Source organism: Girardinichthys multiradiatus, chromosome 19 (assembly GCF_021462225.1).
Source record: "Girardinichthys multiradiatus isolate DD_20200921_A chromosome 19, DD_fGirMul_XY1, whole genome shotgun sequence".
Classification (NCBI taxonomy): domain Eukaryota; kingdom Metazoa; phylum Chordata; class Actinopteri; order Cyprinodontiformes; family Goodeidae; genus Girardinichthys; species Girardinichthys multiradiatus.
Genome location: NC_061811.1, coordinates 37890596 through 37905191, shown reverse-complemented (window position 1 = coordinate 37905191; position 14596 = coordinate 37890596). Strand labels below are relative to the sequence as shown.

General features: G+C 43.0%; 1 protein-coding gene across 5 annotated transcripts in view; it reads left to right on the top strand.

The window, feature by feature from the left end:
- Window positions 1–14596, top strand: part of mgaa (MAX dimerization protein MGA a) — a 75419-nt gene that overhangs the window by 16306 nt on the left and 44517 nt on the right. For 4 of the 5 annotated variants that reach the window (XM_047345175.1, XM_047345177.1, XM_047345178.1 and 1 more), the window contains exons 3-8: window positions 9111–10845; window positions 11570–11675; window positions 11930–12031; window positions 12137–12265; window positions 12438–12557; window positions 12742–13481. In XM_047345175.1, coding sequence (XP_047201131.1) covers window positions 9111–10845; window positions 11570–11675; window positions 11930–12031; window positions 12137–12265; window positions 12438–12557; window positions 12742–13481 — 2932 coding nt within the window. The remainder of the gene's footprint in view (window positions 1–9110; window positions 10846–11569; window positions 11676–11929; window positions 12032–12136; window positions 12266–12437; window positions 12558–12741; window positions 13482–14596) is intronic. The other variant, XM_047345176.1, reaches the window with a different exon arrangement.

The following is a 14596-nucleotide window of genomic DNA, read 5'->3' as shown; positions in this document are numbered from 1 at the left end:
AGAATCTATCATCCTGTAAAACAGAACTATTAGTTTGGATTAGTTTATTGTTGAAAAGGTTTGATTCAGTTTTAACTTTATTCCATTTATTTCTTATACTCATCCCCTGTTGCCTTGGTCTTTACTAATAATCAAAAATCTAAACGTTTCTATATGTGTGCAACCCTGATGTGTACTGAGGTAAACATCAGGGTTGCTAACTTAGCTCACAGTTATTTGATCTAGTAAATGAAACCCTGTGAAGTATTACTCAGACCCTGTGAGCAAGTTGAGGGCATTCAGAGAGAACACACGAAGCATAAAGTTTCACCTAATGCTGATGGCTTACTAAGTTTTAGTTAAGTCTCCAATATTTCTCTGCAGTCAGTACTTAGTTTGGTTATTCTTAAGGTTATAAATTTAATTTGCACCAAATTGAGCATTTTCTTCAAAACAAAGAAGTGCTAAAACTACATCTAAATTTCCTTTTCTTTTTAAAGCGGGAACAGTTTACCTGTCTAAGAATCACGAAAACTACAACTTTATTGAGCTATATTATTTCAACCAAAATGAATATTTCTTTCAAGTTTTTAATATGTGTTTCAATCACAAAATCAGTGGTAATTTCAAAAGGTTAACGTAGTTTTTTTTTCCTTGTGGCTCCTCTGTAGGTTAAATATCAAATGCTAATTAGACGTTGTTGATCTAATCTGAAGCTCTGTGTTTGTATTATTTTTGTCATCTAAAAAGCAGCTGAAGACGTTTTTGTTGAGACAAGCATCCCATTAGTGTCCTTTTTTTTCTTTGTGTGTTTTTATCCCTTTCTTCTTTGAATTAATTTTTATTGTGTTTTTATCATTTTGCCACAATATTTTATTCCTTGTATTTTGAAACACTTGGCGATTTTTAAACATTACTCTCAAAAAGCTAGAGATATTTGGCTTTCAGGTGAAATTTATGAAAGACATAAAAAGTTCACGCTACAGTGATATTATATAATACAAGCAAGACATTTAAGTAGAAGCATTCATTGGTGATTTCCTCATCTCAAACTATATATTGAAACAAAAGCCAACAATGGTGGGTAGACCACTACAAAAAATGTAAATGTCTCAATAACGTGTCATGTGACCTTGAGTATCAATGCCAGCTTGACAATAACGTCTCATGCTGTTCACAAGTCGACTTATTGTCTGCTGAGTCATGGTATCTCACTGTTCTTGAAGGACGGCCCGTCAAGTCATTGAGGTTCTGAGGTACAGAGTTACGAGCCTCTAGACGGAGACTCAACTGATCTCATAGGTTTTCTATGGGGTTCAGGTCTGGAGAAAGAGCAGGTCACTCCATTCCAGGTACCCCAGTCTCCAGCAGCTGTTTCCTAATGATGCTACCTTGAAGAGCTGGAGTATTGTTGTCCATGAAGATGAAATGAGGCCGGTGTTGTTTATGCAGGGCCACAGTGACTGGATTAATGGGCTTGTCACTGTACCAGTCACTCAGTGTAGGGCTGTTCTGTATTGACTAGACACACCTGCCCACACTGTAACACCACCATCACCAAAGGCTGGCCGGGTGGTAACAGTGGCAGATGCATAGAGCTCTCTTTGATGTCTCCAACATCGTTGGCAGCCACCATTTCCGCTCAACGTGAATCAGCTTTCATCAGACAACAGAGCTGAGGCCCTCTGGTCCCTCGTTCAGCGTAAATGCTCCCTGGTCCATGTACAATGATGATGCCTGTGCCTAATGGTGTGTTCAGGTACCTTGCAGGTCGCCTAGCAGACAGACCACGCTGATATAAACCGTTTCTAATGGTCTGACATGACACTTGGGTCTCTCTCACCTCCCTTAAATGTGCCTGAAGTCAAGTAGTGTTCATCATCCAGTTCCAAAGGGAACTGTTCACAATGAAGCAGTCATAAGTGTATGATGTGGGCAAAGAACATCCACTTCTATGCCTTTCTGTGACTCTTCCAGTCTCTCTGTATCAACCTGCTGATGACACTCTGTGACACAGATTGAATGACAAAGTACTGCTGATCAGTCGTTAGGTGTTGTCTTGGTTTCATGATGTCAAAATGTGAACATTATGATGAAGAGGACAGTTTAAATATCACCTCTGACTGAACCAGGATATTTATTGGTCGATTCATGGATCAAACACCTGCTGTAAACTTTGACATTAAGCTCCTTGTTGGAGAACAGGAAGTTGTACAAAAAGTACTGAAACATTGAACAGTTGGACATGTACATTCAAAGGCTTATAGAAGGTCACATTAAGTTCACCTGTAAAGGTTATTGTGTATTATAGGTTCATCGTGAAATTTCACCTGAAGGCCGAATGTCCCTAACTGAGTAGTGTATTTGGAATGCGCTATTACTGAACGTTACTTTTTTACTTCTTAAGAATCTTTAACGGGGAACTAAAGGAACTTGAAAAAATCTAATCCAGCCATTCAGTCCATTTTAGTTGATTGTTGGTTTCCTTTAAATGTTTAGTTTGCAAGTGTTTTTCTTTAACGTTTTTGGTGATAGTTCCCTGATCTGTTGTAGAAAAATGTCAAATCACCCTGTGCTTGTTGGGAAGTTAATTATCCTCAAGTTTCAGCTGGCTAATGGTTACTTAGAAGTACACTTTCTCTGTGGTCCCTTCCCAACCATCCCTTCTGGGGTTGGGCCAGATCTTGAGGTGTACCTCCTCTGCCTGCCAGACTCCAAACCATTCCCTTTGTGAGACCAACCCAACACTTGCTTTGAACCAAACACTTGCCTGCTTTCTTTAAACTACGGCTGTACATTCCTTCTCTTCAAAAATAGACCGTTGCAAAATAAACTGTTGCAATTTCAAACTGTTGAAATTAAAAATGTCTAAAATAACATTCATGCTTATGAGAAAGATATTGTAGATCCAGCAGCAATTTTTAATATGACATTTTTCCACAGTTTGTCTCTTTCTACATTTAATGGATTGACTCTATTTGAATGACAGGTATCATTACATCCATTTATCTAGCATCGTAGGACAAGGGATTTTACTTCTCACATTGATGTGTGTTGGGCTTCTTTCTTTCTCGTACTCGTCGTCTTCCGCTTTATCCGGGACCGGGTCGCGGGGGCAGCAGACTCAGCAGAGACGCCCAGATGTCCCTCTCCCCAGACACCTCCTCCAGCTCCTCCGGGGGGAGCCCAAGGCGTTCCCAGGCCAGCCGAGGGACGTAGTCCCTCCAGCGTGTCCTGGGTCGTCCCATGGGCCTCCTCCTGGTGGGACGTGCCTGGAACACCTCCCGAGGAAGGCGTCCAGGAGACATCCGGTATAGATGCCCGAGCCACCTCAACTGGCTCCTCTCGATGTGGAGAAGCAGCGGCTCTACTCCGAGCCCCTCCCGGATGGCCGAGCTCCTCACCCTATCTCTAAGGGAGTGCCCGGCCACCCTACGGAGGAAGCTCATTTCAGCCGCTTGTATCCGGGATCTCGTTCTTTCGGTCATGACCCAAAGTTCATGGCCATAGGTGAGGGTAGGAACGTAGACCGACCGGTAAATCGAGAGCTTCGCTTTTCGGCTTAGCTCTCTCTTCACCACAATGGACCGGCACAGCACCCCCATTACTGCGGCAGCCGCACCGATCCGTCTGTCGATCTCCTGCTCCATTCTTCCCTCACTCGTGAACAAGACCCCGAGATACTTAAACTCCTCCACTTGAGGCAGGAACTCCCCTCCAACCTGAAGAGGACAAGCCACCCTTTTCCTGTCGAGAACCATGGCCTCGGATTTGGAGGAGCTGATCTTCATCCCAGCCGCTTCACACTCGGCTGCGAACCGCCCCACTGCATGCTGTAGGTCTTGGCTAGATGGGGCCAGCAGGACCACGTCATCTGCAAAAAGAAGAGACGAAATCCTCTGGTCCCCAAACCAGACCCCCTCCGGCCCTTGGCTGCACCTAGAAATCCTGTCCATAAAAGTTATGAACAGGACTGGTGACAAAGGTCAGCCCTTCCGGAGTCCAACATGCATCGGGAACAGGTCCGACTTAGTGGCGGCAATACGGACCAAACTCCTACTCTGCTTGTACAGAGACCGGATGGCCACTAGTAAAGGGTCCTGATTCCATACTCCTGAAGCACCACCCACAGGGCATCACGAGGGACACAGTCGAATGCTTTCTCCAGGTCCACAAAACACATGTGGACCGGTTGGGCAAACTCCCATGAACCCTCGAGCACCCTGTAGAGGGTATAGAGCTGGTCCAGTGTTCCACGGCCGGGACGAAAACCACACTGCTCCTCCTGAAGCCGGGGTTCGACTATCGTCCGGACTCTCCTCTCCAATACCCTGGCGTTGGCCTTACCAGGGAGGCTGAGGAGTGTGATCCCCCTGTAGTTGGAACACACCCTCCGGTCACCCTTCTTATATAGGGGGACCACCACCCCAGTTTGCCAGTCCAGAGGCACTGTCCCACGCAATGTTGAAGAGTTGTGTTAACCATGACAGCCCCACGACATCCAAAGACTGGAGGTACTCAGGGCGGATCTCATCCAACCCCGAAGCCCTGCCACTGCGGAGCTTTTTAACCACCTCGGTGACTTCAGCCCAGGTGATGAAAGAGTCCAACCCCGAGTCTCCAGCCTCTGTTTACACCAGGGAATGCGTGATGGCAGGATTGAGGAGATCCTCGAAGTACTCCTTCCACCGCCCGATAATGTCCCCAGTCGAGGTCAGCAGCTCCCCATCCCCACTGTAAACGGTGTTAGCGAAGCACTGCTTCCCCTTCCTGAGGCGCCGGACGGTTTGCCAGAATCGCTTCGGGGCCAACCGGTAGTCCTTCTCCATGGCCTCACCAAACTCCTCCCAGGTCCGAGTTTTTGCCTCTGCCACCGCCCGGGCCGCGGCACGCTTGGCCCCATGGTACCCGTCAGCCGCCTCAGGAGTCCCACAAGCCAACCACAGCCGATAGGACTCCTTCTTCAGCTTGAAGATGGTGTCCACCTCCGGGTTCGGGGATTGCCGCCGTGACAGGCACCGCAGACCTTACGGCCGCAGTTACGGGCGATAGCATCGACAATATATGCGGAGAACATGGTCCACTCGGACTCTATGTCTCCAACATCCCTCGGAATCTGGTCAAAGCTCTCCCGGAGGTCAGAGTTGAATACATCGCTGGCCAAGGGGTCCGCCAGACGTTCCCAGCAGACCCTCACTATGCGCTTGGTCTGCCAAGTCTGTCCGGCTTTCTCCTCCCCCAGCGGATCCAACTCACCACCAGTGGTGATCAGTGGACAGCTCAGCCCCTCTCTTCACCCGAGTGTCCAAAACATGCGGCCGAAGGTCTGATGATACAACAACAAAGTCGATCATTGACCTCCTGCCTAGGGTGTCCTGGTGCCAAGTGCACTGATGGACACCCTTATGTTTGAACATTCAATTGAAAATTCAATTCAAAGATACTTTATTGATCCCCGAGGGGAAATTAGAATTCCAGTACAACCCATCCAAACATACATCATGACTCAAGACAAGGGGGGGACGGGTCACCGAGGCTTTGCTGCCCACTCACAGGCGCTGCCCTTGCTAGATGAGAAAAGAGGCCACATTAGGTAAATAGAGGAAAAAAATCATATTTCACACTCTATCCTTAGCAGGATACAGTTTGAGATTGCAAAAAACCTCAGCACAAAGAAGCAACAAGTTTACAAAACAACATCATGCCGGGAACGGTGAAGGTGGTGTGAGGGGGTGCATATGTTTATCTTGAGCATATGTGTGTGTGTGCAAGTGAGTGTGTGCAAGTAAGTCCATGAAGCACTGTCACAGAGGCCATTGTCCTTGATGGTACGTTGGAATGTTCATCAACCGGCCACAAAGTTCTGAGCAGGTCCACAGATGTCCTCAGGGAGGGGAGGGGGCAGAGGGAGCAGAGCGTCATGTTTACATAACTTCCAGGAGAGGTTGAAGATAGCCAGCCATCAAGGCCGTGCAGGGGAGCCAGATTCAGAAAAACAACAATTATTTGGGTTAGGCTGACTCTTAATTTTCCGTCAGCCTTGAGAAGCTGGTGCTTCTCAAAGGCGAATCCTGCTTTAGGGTTGTTGTTTTCAAAAGGCACATTTAATCTGACAAACAAGCCTCATCAAAATACATATTCTAGTTTATTGAATCTGACTGTTTTTGTAATGAAATTACTAAGTCATTATTATGATTAGTGTTGTGCTGATGAAATTGCTTTGAACTGTTATGTGATAGGTAGCATAAATACAGCTTGTAATATTTGTACAGCGTTTAAAGGCCAAGAAATATTGAGATATCCATGTTCTGACTTTATTAGTTATACAAATGAACTGCTGGACCTTCTTGCTCTCGGGCAGTTTGATATGTTTTCTTAGTTCTTCTTTCCATCTGTGGTTGAGTATTTTGTCTTATAGTACTGATATTTTCTAACACTTTCTAAAAAAAAATTTCTAACACTACTAAGGTCCTGGCATCACTACTACCAGCATTTGTGTCAGCAAAAAATATGTCCTGCATTTGAAAGGTCTCTTATAAACAGAATATCTGCCTACAAAACTGAGATACCCATGCCTCACCAGTAGGTGGCAAAGATGCCAGCATCAAACATACAGCGGAAGAAAATTCTGAGCATGTAAATCCCTCAGAAAACCTTTGGTTCCTTCTCTTTTTACTCTATTTCCCTGCAATCTAGATAATTGAATTCAGTTTATTTATAATTCAAAACAAATGTAATCTCAAGGCAGTTTACAAAAACCAAAACATGCAATTTATATACAGAAATATATAGTCAATTAAATTAAATCATACAGATAAATTTTGAGCACTTACATTCAGATTTGATTCTAGTTATCAAACAATGCAGTCATGTTTGGTTTATTATTCAAATTTGTTTAAACGTTTTCTATCTCTATTGAGCAACTTGTCATGAGAGTGAAAAGGAAAACTCCCCTTTAACAGGAAGAAATCTCCAGCAGAACCAGGCTTTGTTCTAGAGAACAGAGCATAACACACAACAATAAAAAAAGAAACACAGAAGCACTGATCCAAGAGTACTTTCTAGTTAAACGTTAATAGCCACAGTTAGTAGCTTTATCTAGGTGAAAAACATGGCTAAGCAGGTACAGGCTAAGCAGATATAGGCAGTTTTCAAATCTTTAGAAATAGAACATGAAGTTCTTGGGAGCAGCAGCTTGGCTGATGCCCCCCTCCAGGAAGGGGCCATAGCTAAACACAGAGGCAGGTCAGGTGTAGCTTCTAGGAAGAGAAAAAAACAGAGAACATAAATGTAAAAGCCGGAATAACAGCAAAAATTCAAAATTGGAGAGTGGTAGGAGAATGTAGTACAGTGAGGAAAAGTGGTCATTATGTCCTCCAGCAGCCTAAGCCTATAGCAGCATAACTACAGAGATAGCTCAGGATAACCTAAGCCATTCTAACTATAAGCTTTATCAAAAAGGAAATTTTTAAGCCTAGCCTTAAAAGTAGACAGGGTGTCTGCCTCACGAACTAAAACTGGGAGCTGGTTCCACAGGAGAGGAGCCTGATAACTAAAGGATCTGCCTCCCATTCTACTTCTAGAGACTCTAGGAACCACCTTTCCATCACATTAATGAAGTTTATTGGCAATAAAGTCACAATGCTGGAAATATTCAAATACAATTAATTCAGTTTATTCATACTGCACCAATTTAAAACACATGTAATTTCAATGTAGTTTACAAAAAAAATCATATTCATTTATGTAGAAATACATAATATCGAACCATTTGATACCTACATGGAGTTTAATTCAATTATACTTATAATACTACAACACAATCAAACTCAGTTGATGATATATTGCTAGTTAGTAAACACTTAATTATCTAGATTTACTTTGCAACAGCCCCCCATCCTGAGCTAAGTCCCTGTTTTACATATTGGCCAAAATAATTTAACAGAGTTATGTTTACCCAAACTTTAAATTTTTATTGCGAACGTAGCTTTTATCTGAAATATTTCTGTTTTTGTTTTGTAGAAATAGCCTAACTCTATTTATATTTGTTGGCAACAATCATTCACTGGTTTTCAAACAATGGTAGTTTGAAATTCAACAGAAAATGAATAGATTATTTATGCATTAAAGCCTATGTCTTAAACATGATCTCGTTTTACTAAACTCAGAGACAAAATGTAGATTAATGATGTTGTTTTTTGTTGCACCAAAAATTATGAGAGCTTCAGCATTCGATGAACAGGTAAAAGGGACACATTTTCCAGTGTTTCACCTGCTTAATAGCCAACTTTACATCTTTTTATTGGATTAGTCCAATAAAGAAAAACAAAACAAAACCCCTAACAATACACGTCAAATAGAGGGCTAAAGTGCTTTCAGTTCCTTCCCCCAGGCATATTCCAAATCTCTTCACCTCTGGATAAATAGATCTCATTTTTGTTGTATTCTTGTAGTCATTTGTTTCATTATATAAACCTGTTTTAGAATGTTTCTCCTCTCAGGTATGGATGGTTGTTTAATGTCTTTCCAGTTTGCTATTATTTTCTTTGCTGTAAGGAAAAGCAAAGATATTTGTGTGGTTGGGATTGGATATCTCCTTCAGTGTTGCTCCAAACAAAAATACCATTGGATCTTTAGAACTAATTACATGGAATATATTTTCATATTGGATTACCACATGTAATTCTAGTTTCCACTTTTGTTTGCTGAAAAGCTTGCATGTGGAAAACATGTTTTTGATAATTGGGAAACTGTTTTTTATATTGCTGATGGCAGATTTTAATCCAGTTGATTGATTGGTGCATAACTCTTGAAGATAAAGGTGTTAATTTTGGGTCTTTTTTAACAGCACCATTACAAAAACAAAAGGGCAGAGGTGGCTCCAAACAATTAAAGTTGTGCGTATTCTACATTTATGAAGGTGTCACATTACCCTATTATATTCTCTCAAACCAAACGATGTTTCTTGAATTTTCCCTTTTGCCTCAGGTTTTCTTGGCAGCTTTGGAACAAAATGGAAATGTACTTTACTGGTGCCAATTTGAGCAATTTGACACCAGTAGTAGCAGTATACCATAATCATTAAGTGAGCTAGTGTGACTAATGCGTAATTTTTCTGTGGTTTCCTTCAGAAGCGGTTCATGTCCAGCGCCCAAGTTAATTTCTGAGCTAATTTGCGAGGCTCATGTTTCACTGCAGAGATGTCACATGGAGCAACGCGGCAGCAACCCCAGCAACTCTCCCAGAGCAGCACAAAGTAACACTACGTCCACAACTTTGACTGACAGGAATAAACAGAGTGTTGTTCACAAGAACAATGGATCTGTCACTACACCCACCAGGAATAGTCTAACTCTTGAAACAACTAGAAACATTAAAGACAATGAGCATCTTTCTAACTCGTTTAATTATATGGCCGATGTCAGAACAGACTCTTCAGCTGCTGCTCCAACAGGAGGCCAGGTTTCCTTGAACAAATCTGACCAACAATGTATTGTAGGCGATGCACTGGATGGTGTGAAGCAACAGAAACGGCCAGCTCGGCTCCCGCTACCAGCACTTGCACTTTTTCTAAAGCAGCATTCAACAAAATCTAAAAAGGCAAAGAACAAAATGGACACTGCTCTTGAAGCATCTCTGCCTGAGGACCGCGGTTCTCCAGGTTCTGCTGCAGTGGCTCAACAGGAAACCCGTGTCAAACCAGTCATGGAGAACTGTGGAAAAGATGTTCTACCATATGAAAAGGTTTTGAATGTTACTGAACAGGAAGTTGAAACAACTCTTCCGCCATCCAGCCCATCCAGTCCAGTCCCTGTCATTCCTTTAGAGACAGTGGGACCCAAACTTGAAAACCCCTTCATCTCCATTTCTGAAGGTTTAGGATCAGGGCAGATGGTCCCTTATCATAAAACATTAAACTCTGAGAATACATTTGGGTCTCCTGAGGTGTCTACACTCACCCTCTCAACATGTTCTACCTCTGCATCATCTGATTTGTCCATACATCTCAGTACATCATTGTCTCTCCCAGACTCATCCAAAGCACCAGCAGAGTCTTCCACACTACCTTCAGGTTCTCGCTCCATGAAGATTGACTCTGTGCTCCCAGACCCTCAGTGTTCCTCAATTGACTTTGATCCTTTGTCACCTGCGAGCTCCCCAGAACCTTTACCGCCTCTTCCAGCCTCATTAGCTTTAGAACTTGACTCTGCAACATCTGCTGCCGCAAGTACAGCAAGTACAGACTCTTTTGAAGACCCCCAACACAGCAGGAACTCGTCGGTCTTTAAATGGCATACAGTATTACCTCTGTCTGGAACTTATACAAACCCTTCTTTCCCAACATTACAGCTTCAGGAGCAGTCAACCCCTTTAATGTCACCTTTGTTGTCCTGTCTTCCCGAGCCACAGACTATTAATACTTCAACATCAACCCCTCCGAAAGACCCCATTCCATCATTTCAAGAGACCGAACAGTCTCTGCCTTTCCCTGCGGAGTTGTCCCCCCTTGCTCTTCAGCTCCCACTGTCTCCGACCTTCTCTTCTTTAGATGAAGATGGGTTGTCCCCTACAACTTCCCTCTCAGAGCTTGTGCACTTTTTCTCCACCGACGACGACATTGGAGTGGAGTTTTCAAACACAGACACGCTGGCTGTTCCTAGTCAGCCTTTACCAGTTTCTGAACTTCCACAGCCCTCTGTGATGGTCCAACCAATCTTAGCCAGCAAGCCCCACAAGAGAAAGAAGTCATCCAGGGCTACAAAGCTTGCCAGGTTAGATGTGGGTCGCGATGGGAATGACTACAGAAATAAGCAGCCCAAAGTTGAAGAAGTTGAGGAGCAGCTTTTTATCTCTTTCACGTCTAAGGTAAATGAACTTAAATGTATGGTGAAAAGAAGTGAAAATGTCAAATAATAATTCCAGAATCCTATTTTTGTGTAGGCATGTATGCGTTTAAAGCTCTTTAGCTTTAGTAGTGCTCTGAATTCCTTACTTTTTGATCCTTGAGTCTTTAGCGAAGCACTACCAGCTTATCAGTGGCCTCATGGTTCCTCAACATTTCCATGAGGAGAACCTCCCTCTTTTCAGTTCCAGTTGAATACATGCAATACTGTCAGGAATAGAAAGCAGCAGTTACCGACACATTTCAGGGAGTATGAACCAAATCCTAACCTTATTCCAAGCTTTCTTCATTTTTACTGTGACTAACTAGTAGCAGGTTTCATGCACTGTTTGATTTATGTATTTTCCCAAAAATACAGGAAAATGCAATGTGAAAGATATTTGTATTTCCAAACTTTATTCCCTATGCCAGTCCGTCCGTCCGTCCGTCCATCCATCCATTTATTTATTTATTTACAGGTTTAGAACTAGCATGTTTTTATGGGATAATTAGGAACAATTAACGTGATCTCATATGTGTAACCAAACAAGCATTTCTAATGTGTGTGGATGTTTGCTTTTACTGTGTTTTTATGTGTTTCATAATAATCTGTGTTTGTCATTATTTGCTTGTAGAATAATTGTTTTAATGTGATTTAAACAATGTTTTTTCTATAATTTACGAATAAAAAGGAACAAATTATTTCAGGAGGCCCTAAAACTCCACACTGCCGAGTCATCTGAAGAGCTGCTCCCTGACCCTCAGCTGACACTTGACACCGAAGCTGCTGAAGAACCGGAGAACAGCAATAGGGGTATCACCAGAAGCATCATTGTTCTCAGACCATCTTGGGTTTGATTGTTACAAATAATTTCATCTAGTTGTTTAAAACCGGGTTTCAGATCTGGATTAAAAAGCAATTCGGATCCAGTGAATTTGAGGTTGGTTAGATGTATAGATTACGGTTATCAGATGTTACCAGGACATGGTCTTTGTTTGTTTGTCACCTTTTACGGAGTTCTCACCCAATAATAAATTTTGCTCTGAGATAAACCTTCTCCATTTCAGCAGAGTGTGTAGAGGAGACAATTGAGGTGAATGAGGATATTCTTCTTCGAGACTTGAAGCTTATGAAACACAGGCAGGTCATCCACCCTGTGCTGCAGGAAGGTATGCATCACTGGGTTTCAATAAGATGACCTAAAGCTAGCATTTTCCAGAGAACCCTCTAAGAAAATATTCTCTCCTTGTGTCTGCTGGTGTTCCGGGGCTCAGTTGGTCTTAAGATGACTCTCCTGGATCCAGGTCTGTCCATCGACTTGCAGTACCTGGGAGTGTGTCTTCCCATCCCCCCTCCTGGAGTTGTTACGGAGCCACTAACGCAGACAGTCCCGACATCTCAGGGTATGTTCAGGGGCTTGGTGCTTTTATTCTACGTTGGGCTTCAGCTTTAAGGAGTTTCTGTGTTTAGAGATAGACTGAATGAATCATAAAATGTTAGCAAATAAATCCTAAAGGGGGTAAAGCACCACTGGTCCAGAGTGTAATCGGCTTTTTATTCATCTTTTATTTTCAGGGGTCTTTGCTTCATTTCAGTCCAGAACAGGAAAAACTACAGATGTGACCCAGATTAAAGGCTGGAAGGAGAAATTTACCCCATTGGAGGCTGAACCCACCTCAGCTCCCAAACCTGAAGGTGCTCCACAGCCTGTCCTCAACTTTCTGTCTTTAGGTTTTAAACTGGTCAAGAGGCTTGTGGTAGTAAACACAGCACCCTGCAAAAGCATCCATAACTCTTGAACTTATCCATGTTTTGTCACATTATAACCACAAACTTTACTTTAAATCCTACTTGAAATGTCTTGTTCTGTATCCTGCAGTATATCCCAGTTCAGATGTCCCAAAGAAGAACCTGTCGGCATTCTGCAGCGATATGCTGGATGAGTATCTGGAATCGGAGGGGAAACTGATTGATGAGCGAGCCTCGAGTTTTTCCCAGCCACCAGTGGAGGCGCCTGCCTATCAGCTCCCTGTAAGCAGCGCCAGCTATGTCCGGACAGTGGATCACGTCCTAAAGAAACCCACAGCTGGCTCACCTGCCTCAGACATCATATCTGGATTCATCCCCCCATCAAAGAGATCCCGACTCAAAGCAACATGCAGGAGGGCAGAGAGGAAACAGAAAGGTCCAAAACAGAACAAAATCAAAACAGGTTCTACTGTGCCTGAGTTGACAGCAGCTGCACAAATGCATAATGCTGTACAGACACCTGGTGGCCTCTCTCAGACCACAGAACCTCAGAACGAAGCTACTTTTACAAAGAGAAGAAGACTGAAACCCAGGACCTCATCTCAGATCTTCGGTGCTTCTATGCCGCTGAAAGTGTGTGAGGATATGGCTCCACTGGAGTCTGACTCTGAGCTGGGGCCAGACTCAGCGCTGAAACAGCCTTCCGATCGGACTGTGGACACCCAGAAAAAAGAAAGCAGAGCCACAGTGACCCGGGCCTTTGCCAGGCTGAAGGAGCTGGAGGACGGCGTGGTGTGGGAGGGCTGCTTCCAAACCAGCATCACAGAAGAGAGGGCCACCATCGCATTAACTTCCCTTTTCACTCAAACTGTGAGTTCACCCGTGCTACAGTTTGTATAAGAACCTGATCACAACTACATTAAAGAAGAACCTAGTTCTATACCACAGGGTCTAAATGCACACCTCTGTAGTCTTCTTTTAGAGATGAGACCTGCAGCATTAAAAACATTGTTTAGGGGTTGACTCTTAGTCATTCTGACTTGGGTCCGATGAATGTTGTTTTATTTACATAGAGAATACAGAGTTTAGCTCAGGTCAAAAACGAAACCTTGTGGAAATTATTACTCTCAGGCAGGCAACGGTTGCTCAGAGATTCTCACACTCTGATAACCTGCAGTAAAAACAGCATGGTGTTCACCATATGACCGTCTTTACACAAGTATTTTAACCTAGAAATTACTTTCATTTAGAACTATAGAGGAACCATTTTTCCTTTTGTTGCTAAAATATAACCACAAACGAGTGGGTCTCCTTACGTTTCCACACCATTCCCCCGTGGGGTTTCAACAGGATTTATCAGGCTCGTTAGTGGGGGAAGAGCTTCTTAGGCTTCTATCATCCAGCTGACCAGCAGTGCACAAGTGGCTAAGGGGCAGCGCAGAATTACACTGTCTGAAACGACTTTGGACTAGAGTAGCACTGATCAAGCTTTTTCTGTCCAATGCTCTCTGACTTGCTGATATGAAATTTGTTTGTTTTAAATTCAGAGTAAAAGTGCTGCAGGTTCTTTGATGTAGGTGATAGGACTGAAAAAAATTATTGGATTAATGGGTTATTGAATTAATTGTCAACTAATTTAGTCATCGAATAATCGTTAACTGGAGTATACAGAATCTAAAACATGCCATTTGCTCAATGATCAACCCACTCAGAGCAGTAATTAGGCCAAAATTGAACAAAAAACATCAATTTGCATTTGAGATGAAAAACCTTTGTCTGTAAATATGCTCTATCCAGAACTCTTTAAGTAGCATAATTTTATCTTCACCTGGTTTAGAAAAACCTCTCATATTAAGCACCTTTTCATTTCTGATTATTAATCGAAAAAATGGTTGACAGATGAGTTGATTAGTAAAATAATGGTTAGTTGCAGCCCTTGTAGGTGGCTGTTTAGTAGCCAACAGAAAATGAAGGAGTTTCAGGAT